Source organism: Hippichthys cyanospilos, chromosome 18 (genome assembly GCF_059441005.1).
Source record: "Hippichthys cyanospilos isolate Australia breed blue-spotted pipefish chromosome 18, RoL_Hcya_1.0, whole genome shotgun sequence".
Lineage (NCBI taxonomy): Eukaryota > Metazoa > Chordata > Actinopteri > Syngnathiformes > Syngnathidae > Hippichthys > Hippichthys cyanospilos.
Window position 1 is genome coordinate 15,717,684 of NC_142386.1, and position 9,665 is coordinate 15,727,348.

Consider the following 9,665-nt stretch of genomic DNA (forward strand, 5'->3'; position numbering starts at 1 on the left):
CATGTGAGGAATCCATGAAAAAAAGTTAAGTGTATTTCAGACATAATGTTCATTTATAACAAAAGCAAAAAAAATCACCTGCATGTGCGGTGGTCCTATGGGAGGTGGCATGCCTGTCGGCGGCGGGATGGGAGGCATGCTGGGGTCAAAGGGTGGCCGTGGGAAAGGGGGGCGAGGCGGTGGCGGTCCCCTCATCATTCCAAAGTGGGGGGGCGGCCCCCTAAGGAGAGGTGGCGGGCCACGCAGCACAGGCGTCTGGGTGAGTGTTGCAGTGGCAGGGGCGGCAGCCGACGGCGCCGGTCCGCAGAACCGTACAGCCTGCTGTGCCATCCTATAAACACATCAAGCACTTCTCAAGATGGGCAAAGAGACCTGAGAAACAACCCTAAAGGTGTGATCGTAAGTCGGAAATAACGTCAACTACACCACTGCTTACAACGATATTTGGAGCCTTGGCTTACGAGTCGAATCCCCTCTGTGGCCATGTTCACAACACTAACCATCTTCCCCAAAAAGTCCAATTTGTTCCCAAATAATTCCAAAAACATGCAATTTTGGGTCGTGTACTTAAAACACTCAATAAAACTATACAGTAAAATGAAACTGTGTAAGCCTTGGCCAGCAGGAGGTAGTAAAATAAACAATCGAATACAAACCCTCCTCAACATATGAACATTTGATTTAAAAACATTCTGGGATACGAACAGAGCTGCCTGTGCATCAGATTCTGTATTTAGAGTATGCCCAATTAAGCTGGGCTCTTTTGCGGCGCTACAATGATATAACATATTTACGAAGTCAATGACAAGTGACATAATATTTTTGCATTTGAAGTGTATGGCAGGAAGAGTCTTCGTCCACTTTTAATTTGAAGTTTCTCCCGGAAGCATGGTATAGTGGCAACAGTCAACTTGACCTTTTCCTCTCAGAGAAGCTGTAGATGAAGTAAACAGTATTTTTATTTGATTGACACCCTTTTTTGGCATTACAACTTATGAAAAACTAAACTAATGAATGGGCACCCAGAACATAACTCATTCATATGTAGAGGACAATCTGTACACGGTGAAGAAGAGAGGAGACATCGCTTGGAAGAAGACTCCAGTAAAATGTTATGTTATGTTTTCTTTACACAGCTTTTCTCCACCAAAGCAAGGACAGTTAATAGGATCAAATTTAGGATTTTATTGATGGAAAGTTAAGTTTAGTATGGGGTGTTTGTTTGTTGTCAGTCTGCCAAAAAAAAGATTAAAAAATACATTTGACTATAGGGACGCAAAATATTAATTTTAGTAATCGATGTATCTGTTGTCTGATAAACATTTCGATCAGTGCTTCTCAAATAGTGGGGCGGGCCCCCCCGGGGGGCGCGGCCGGGGGCATGATCCCAGGAAAAAGGCTTTGTTTTTGTGATGTGGAATGTAATTGCAATAAAGCAATAATTTTTATCATTTTCTTTTAGTTTCAGGCACTTTGGCGCACTTGCTTCTTTTTTTTTCCGTTTTAGACTAAGCTGTAACCCGTATAAACGCAATAAAAATAATTAACAGTTGTTGAATGTTGATAATGTGTTTTTCTGTTGATGTTAAAAAGGATGCATGGGTAGATATAAACAATTTTCATCAATAATAATCTTATTTATAGTCAGTGCATTGACGGGGGGGGGGGGGCAAAAACGTTTTCTAGGGGGCCCTGGCAAAATAGAGTTGAGAAACACTGATTTAGATAAATGGGATTAATAAACATGTACCATTACATCACGTTCTTCAAAAAACGAAATGGACAAAAATAGGCACAGTGTTGACTGTTTTCCACAGTCAAGGAAGATGTTTTGAAACATTTTTTAAGAAAAACTGCAGTGGTATTGCTGGTACAGTGCATTGAAAATATGTATGTGTGCGCGCGCGCATGCAAGCATGTGGTGGGTGGTATAGAGGGGTTTAAGGATTTTGATGGTGGCGCCTCGGTCTGCCAAAAACCTTGGTGTCGCGTGGGGTGTTCTTTTAAATGTGTCAAGTGCGCTGATGGAGACTTAATAAAGCAAGGTGGCAGCAAAAGCTTTTCGGCGGCGGGAGCCTTCAAAACAAACGCTCCGTTTGAGTGCAGCCAATTTGAAGCTAACGCCGCTAACCAGGTAGCACGCTAACTTGGGGAAACAATCCAATGTAGTTTGATACATTGGAGACCGACTGTGGACGAGAAAACACCTCCAAATATACAAAGACATTGGATTTGAAGGTACGGTTTTTGTCCGATGTTTGCCGCGTGCGCTAAGGCTAGGCTCGTTAGCCGCCAGCTGCTTAGCCGAACGCAGGTTAGCTTCTAAGGCTACATGGACATAGTTTTTTTTTTTTTTTTTGCATCCTGGTGGCAGAAACGCATCTCGGCACGTTGCTTCCACAATAACAACGTGCGTCCAAGATTGCGCAGCGGTGATGTCTCTATATAGGCATGAGTTGCTCGTTTTCTGACCTGTTGTCGCTGAATCCGATAGCTTCACCCTCAGTCTGTTCCGCCATTACAGGAAAATGTAAGAGTCTCTTCCTGGAAACGCCCCCGCTTTCAATTTGACAGAGCTAGCTGTCAATCACGTGCTACGTGAGATTCTATTCGTCGGCAATTGTCACGGTGCCTCCAATGGATGGCCATTACTTTTTTTCCGTCTCATTTCAAGACACGCACTCATTGGTCAATTTATCCTCATCGTTACACGTTTTTGGCCGCATGAAACCTTTCAAATATTCTCGAAAATTTGGGACGAATATTGGTTAAAAATATATTTTCGTGCTATTTTACTTCTCCGTTTTTGAAAACGACTCAACGAATTACATAGATCGTGTGCATAAAATGCTTTTTTTTTTTTTTTTTTAGTTCGATGATCGGAGGTATATGGAAGCCCATTCCCGCCAGTAGAAAAAAAATCCCGCCGGTAAAAAAAAAAAAAGTCGAAAAAATTAGATTAAAAAGTCGAAATAATGAGATAAAAAGCCGAAATAATGAGATAAAAAGTCAAAATAATGAGATAAAAAGTCAAAATAATGAGATAAAAAGTCGAAATAATGAGATAAAAAGTCAAAATAATGAGATTAAAAAGTCAAAATAATGAGATAAAAAGTCAAAATAGTGAGGTATAAAGTCAAAATAATGAGTTAAAAAGTCAAAATAATGAGTAAAAAAGTCAAAATAATGAAATAAATAGTCATAATAATGAGATAAAAAGTCAAAATGAGATAAATTCAACCCAATGGATGGGTGTCGCTGCAACAGTGTCAGTAGCAGTACGTCACTACATTGGCAAGTTACGAGGTGTTGGTAAGTGCTATAATAGCCTACTAATTATCGGCTACGAATCGCTACCTATAGTTACAGCATTCGGCAGGTGCAATAATCTTCCGTGTCGTTTTCCCATTTAGTTAATGTTAGGTTTTCTGGGGCAAAAGCTAATACCATACCAATTGTTTTTAATACTTTGAGCCCAACTTCAACCAAGCATAATTTATGGATGTCACCTTGTGCATAACAGAGTTTATTATAGAGCGTGCATTCTGCTATTCCTCACGTTATTAACCCCTAAACTACCGACATTTGCCCTTTTAGTCATTTGACTCAGGCATAGATTATTTAAAATGGACACTCAGACATCTGATCTCATTGAAGATATATTAGGCCACAAGGCTATGATACTGTATTTTGTAATCCGGAGGTGTTTTGAAAAATACGTTAGAGCCTCATCCCTCACCAGCCACAGACCAGTCCCCTGGTTTCACTGACATTCATTGGCATTGGTCATCTATGAGGGGGCATGCAAGACATTATGTATTCTGACCCTCTCACATACATCTCACGATGTTTTGCATGGGCCCTCATAGTAATCACCTTTCATGTCGTAGTACTTCATTAAAATATACAGTTTGGCACAATATATTTGGATTCACAATTGTTTAAGAGTGAAAGCCATCAAACCTGCATTGAAAGAAGTAAGGGTGTGGCCACAGGAGGCGACCTCAGCCCTACAGGACTGCTTTGAGTCAACAGACTGGGACATTTTTAAGGAAGCAGCCACCTACAACAGCATCACAGATATTGAGGAGTACACAGACACAGTGACCTCCTACATCACCAAATGCATGGACGACGTGACCCACATCAAGAGGATCACCACACGGGCCAACCAGAAGCCATGGCTAACAGGAGATTCAGGCTGTTCAGGGCCAGAGACAAGGCCTTCAAAGCCGGGGAGAAATTAGCCCTGAGAACAGCGAGAGCCAACCTGTCCCGTGGCATCAGGAAAGCCAAACAAGAATACACAAACGTGGTAACTTCTCACTTAAAGGACAGCAAGAATGCACACAGCCTATGGCAGGGCATTCAGGCTATCACAGACTACAAACCTGCACCACAAAGCTGTGAGAGCGACATCATTTTGCTCAACAACCTAAACAGTTTCTTTGCATGCTTTGAGGAACAGAACACCACCTGCCCACAGAAAACACCACCACCTCCGCACGACCAGCCTCTGTGCCTGTCTGCTGCCAGCGTGAGGAGGACACTCTCCGTCATCAACACCCGGAAAGCAGCAGGTCCAGACAACATCCCCCGGGTGCTGAAAGACTGTGCAGAGGAGCTGAAAGATGTTTTTACAGACATCTTTAACACCTCCCTGAGGCAAGCCATTGTGCCATCAAGCTTCAAAGCTGCCACCATCATACCTGTGCCAAAGAAATCCTCCCCATCCTGCTTCAACGATTATCGTCCGGTGGCACTGACACCCATCATCATGAAGTGCTTTGAACGACTAGTCCTGTCACTCATAAAATCCATCCTGCCCCCCAGCCTGGACCCGTATCAGTTCGCCTACAGGGCAAAGCGATCCACAGACGACGCAATCTGCTCTGCCCTCCACCCGGCACTCACCCACCTGGACAAGAAAGACTCATATGTGAGAATGCTGTTCATAGACTTCAGCTCAGCGTTCAACACCATAATACCCCAACTCACCTGCAAACTGGACAAACTGGGCCACAGCACATCACTCTGCAACTGGCTGCTGGATTTAATCAGCCAGAGGCCTCAGGTGGTGCGAGTTGGCAACAACATCTCAGGCAGGCTCACCCTGAGCACGGGGGCCCCACAAGGCTGAGTGCTCAGCCCCCTCCTCTTCACCCTACTAACACACGGCTGCACTGCAACCCACAGCTCCAACCACCTCGTGAAGTTTGCTGACGACACAACACTGGTGGGTCTCATCTCCAACGGTGACGAGACCCACTACAGGAAAGAAGTGGAGCTTCTGACCGGATGGTGTAAAGACAACAACCTCCTGCTAAACATCAGCAAGACCAAAGAGATGGTCGTCAGCTTCCAGAGAGGCCGCACCCAACACCCCCCACTAACCATCGATGGTGCTGCAGTGGAGAGGGTGAGCAGCACCAAGTTCCTGGGGGTGCACATCAGCAAGGACCTCTCCTGGACCACCAACACTGCATCTCTGGCCAAGAAAGCACAGCAGCGTCTCTACTTCCTGCGCAAACTGAAGCGGGCAAGTGCCGCACCACCCATCATGACCACATTCTACAGAGGAACCATCGAAAGCATCCTCACCAGCTGCATCACCGTGTGGGGCGGGAGCTGCACCGACTACAACAGGAAGGCTCTACAACGCATCGTGAGGACAGCTGAGAGGATTATTGGTTCTCCGCTCTCCTCCCTGCAAGACCTGTACACCACCCACCTCGGCCGCAAAGCCGTCACGATTGTCACTGATACAAGCCACCCTGCACACAGTCTGTTCAGCCTCCTGCCCTCCGGAAAGAGGTACAGGAGCCTCCGCTCCCGCACCACCCGACTCAGGAACAGCTTCATCCACCAGGCCGTGAGACTGCTGAACCCCCCCCCCCCCTCCCCCCACCCGTGAAACTGCTGAACTCTCTCTCTCTCCACTCCTCTCTCTCACATTCAGCCCCAGCCAGAAGAAACACCAAGCTGGCCCCCCACCTAAACTCAAACTTTACTCATGCACTTGCAAAATTTGCACAGACTTGCTGCTGCCATGTTTATTTATAATTGTACTTCTATTGCACTAGTGATTACACTTAGAACTATAATAACTACCTCAAATGCACACAACTGGGACAACCACAGCCAGAGTTGTCCTGCTTTGTCTCGTACTGTTGGATTGTCCTGTCATATGCTGCTACCTATGTCTTGTCTTGGGGTACTCTTGCCATACCTGATTTTTCGTATTTAATTTTTAGTTTTAGTTGTTAGTTTAGCAACACTAGGCAAAGTAGATCAAACATACTGCACTTTACATCACTATAGATAAGTATCTAGCTTTTAGGTTTGTCTCGTCTTGCGCACCTGCACTTTGTTATTGTACATGTAAAACGCAGAGGATAGTGAGAAACGCAATTTCGATTCCTTTGTATGTTAAGCACATGTGAAGAAATTGACAATAAACTTGACTTTGACTTTGACTTAAATTTGACTGTCATTTATTTTGTAGTGGCTCGAATAAAATCGGACACAAAATAATTTATACATAATAGTTAACCGTTAACTCTTCATTTGCATTTTATTGCTCTGATGACCATTGCAGTATCAAGGTTGTAATAAAGAATATAATTAAGAATGACATGCTCTGTATCCATCATTGAGTATTTTTCTCAGTGACCAAAAATAAAGTTTATAGGTAACTTATGTGCCTGAAAGACATAAAAGCCTAATAGGTATGTTATAGCAAGTCAAAATATCTGATGTGAAAATACTAAACAAAGTTGTTTGCTTGTAAGAAGACGTTACAAAATTTAGAGCATGGAAACATGTTCTGTCTCTTTTAAACACGGAATTGACTAAAGTTGCTTGAATACCAAAATTAGAAACAAAAAGATTTTTATAAAAATCAACTGTAAACTATAGATTATATTTATTTAATGTCATATTTAACTTTTAATTTTGATCCACAAAGGTGCAGAGGATTTTTGAACTCCCACATGATGGATGCGCTAAGTGATGATTTAATTTCACATTACATAGGAAGACATCCACCGAATGGAACAGGTGAAGGTATATATGAAATGATAAAAAACCCAGTTTGGAAGAGCTAAATAATATCTATGTAAATAATATCTGGTGCTGTATATGTACATGTTTACTGTTATAGTTGAATGCATTTGAGCAAAGAATTCATGTCAGATTTATTCACTTTAGATTGATTCCAGTGTCATAAGCTTCGTGACAGATGACCAGCTAAAAAAGTATTTGCCATCCTATGGTGATCGACTGGCTATTTTTGGATACTGCAGATGGAAGGAAAAAGAACACAGCAATTGCAAGTCAAAGATCTTTGAGCGACTTAGAGGACAGCTCTCAAGAAAGGGTGGTGGAACCAGAAAAAAGAGTGTCCCGAAGGACAGTAAAAAACAGAACTTGATCGAAAAGGCTGTGCAGTTGTTTTTTCCAGTTGGAAAAAATTTACAGGGGAGCATTACTGATGTTGACATTGATTTAACTGACTTTCAGCAGCATCCAGTTGATGATAGTATCACAGTTGGGGAACTGTATGAGAAAACAAAGTTCTCTCTCTCTTACGTTTCTATTTAACAACCAAGAAGAGACACAATGACGGTGACATACATCTGGAGAAGGGGAATAGTGATCAAACTGCACAAGAAGGTGCAAAGACACACGAACTATCTGATGTCCATCACCACTCTCCAGACACTTCTGCAACAACAGATGCTGTGGAGATACCTGCTGCAGATGTCATTTATTTTGGAAGCGGCACAGTATTTGCAAATGCAAACAGTGAGAGTGTTTCCCTTCTTTATGCCACATGCGACCCAACTGATATATCAAGTTTCCCAGAACATGACACATTAATTCCTGTGGATACTTTAGAGGATAGTGGCATTGTAACTTTCCACACAGGTAGCATCTCAGAGATGGATAGGTCCAGTCTTGATGACACCTTGCCTCTTTCACCCTTGCCCTCTTCCTTGGATATGTCAGAGGAACAAGCCACTCAAAGGAAAAGGGTGAAGAAAATGATTGTTCTTCATCGTGGACAGATTCTCAGAGAACTTATTCAAGTGTTTTCTGAGGAAGGTATCATGCAGGATGACATTGACTTTAAAGTTATTCTTCCTGATGGAAAGCTTGAAAAGGCTATGGATGATGGGGGTGTTTTGAGGGATGTACTGTCAGAATTTTGCAATGACTTTTATGAGCAGTGCACTATGGGAAATGACTTCAAAGTGCCATACTCGCGTCATGATTTTGGTAAACAAGAATGGGAAAGTGTAGGCCTAATAATCACATTTGGCTGGCAAAAAGAGAAGTACCTGTCTGTGAAACTTGCACCTGTACTTCTGGAGCAAGTTGTTTTGGGCTTTGTGGAGAGTGATCTTGTGGACTGTTTCTTCAAGTATGTCTCAGAGTCTGAGCGAGTGATCTTTAAATCTTGTCGTTCAGATTTTGAATGTGTTGACCAAGAAGAATTGATGGAAATCATGGATATTCACAACTGCCGGAGGCTTCCAACAGCAGAAACATTGAGCAAATTTTGAGGGAGCTTGCTCACCAAAAACTTATCCAAGAGCCCGCTTTCGTGATTGAACAGTGGAGTAACACACTCGCACCTATTAGATCAGAGCTGAAAGGGATTGCAGCAGCCTATGAGGAGCTACAACCAACATCTCGAAAGATCATGAGATCAATTACTTATCCCAGTACCCAGAATACCCAAGAGAAACAAATTGTAAAGTATGTAAGCACGTATCTCAGAGAGTCAGACACCAAGCACCTCTCCTCTTTCCTCAGATTTTGCACTGGATCAGACTTGTTCACAGGAAAGAGCATCACTGTCAGCTTCACAAAAGTTGAAGGACTTCAGAGAAGACCTGTTGCGCACACTTGTGGCTGTTACTTGGAGTTGCCAATCACTTATGGGAGCTACCCAGATTTTCGACATGAAATGAACAAAGTCTTAGAAAGCAACGTGTGGGTAATGGACATTGTCTAAGAAACAGATTTCAGCCAAGAGGAAGTGGACAGCCATCAGAGTTCATGTTAAGGCTTTGTAGGTTTTCCAGAGTTTGGACCTAAGAAATGAGTACTAGAGCTACCTTGTTAAACCATAGTTTTTGCCAGTGTTATTTTGTTTGAGCACTGCTTTCAGTTTAAGAATATGTTCTTATAAGACTTTACTGTTGCAAGTTAGAATCATTTGCAGTCAATATAAAAATAATGTTTTGTATGGTGATTGTTCACAACTTTGAATAAAAAATTCAATTCATACACGTAGGGATTTTGCATTTTTAGTCACTGTATGGACAACAAAGTAATTTGTGTGTACATATATCGTGTATTTTGTGATAAAGAAATTAAAATAATGACTATTTTTTTTTTAAACTTATTTCATCATCTAACTTCTACAATTTCAGCCAGTATGTACATTTCAATTTGTCTTGTCTTGAATTAAACAGGACACAAACAATAACATAGTTTTTGAGGTATGAAATGTGACACAGGCCCAAGAAAGTTAATGATCTGGATCTAGTTCATTGTGTATCAGCTGTCTGAGTTCGATATACAGGTTAACTGTTTCAAACACATCATTTGGAAATTTCAGATTATGCTCTGACATCAGGTCCACACAGACATGA

The 9,665-nt window shown here is 42.3% G+C and overlaps 1 protein-coding gene and 1 pseudogene across 2 annotated transcripts in view; one reads left to right on the forward strand and one right to left on the reverse strand.

The window, feature by feature from the left end:
* tcerg1b (transcription elongation regulator 1b (CA150)) overlaps nucleotides 1-2,529 on the reverse strand; it is a 38,471-nt gene extending 35,942 nt beyond the window's left edge. For both annotated transcript variants that reach the window (XM_088440579.1, XM_088440578.1), the window contains exons 1-2: nucleotides 2,473-2,529; nucleotides 79-331 (exon numbers count right to left, since the gene is read on the reverse strand). In XM_088440579.1, the coding sequence (XP_088296705.1) occupies nucleotides 79-331; nucleotides 2,473-2,519 (300 nt within the window). In that variant the 5' untranslated portion in view covers nucleotides 2,520-2,529. The remainder of the gene's footprint in view (nucleotides 1-78; nucleotides 332-2,472) is intronic.
* Nucleotides 2,530-7,943: 5,414 nt separating this feature from the next.
* On the forward strand, nucleotides 7,944-9,022 carry LOC148409150 (uncharacterized; annotated as a pseudogene).
* The last annotated feature ends 643 nt before the right edge of the window (nucleotides 9,023-9,665 follow it).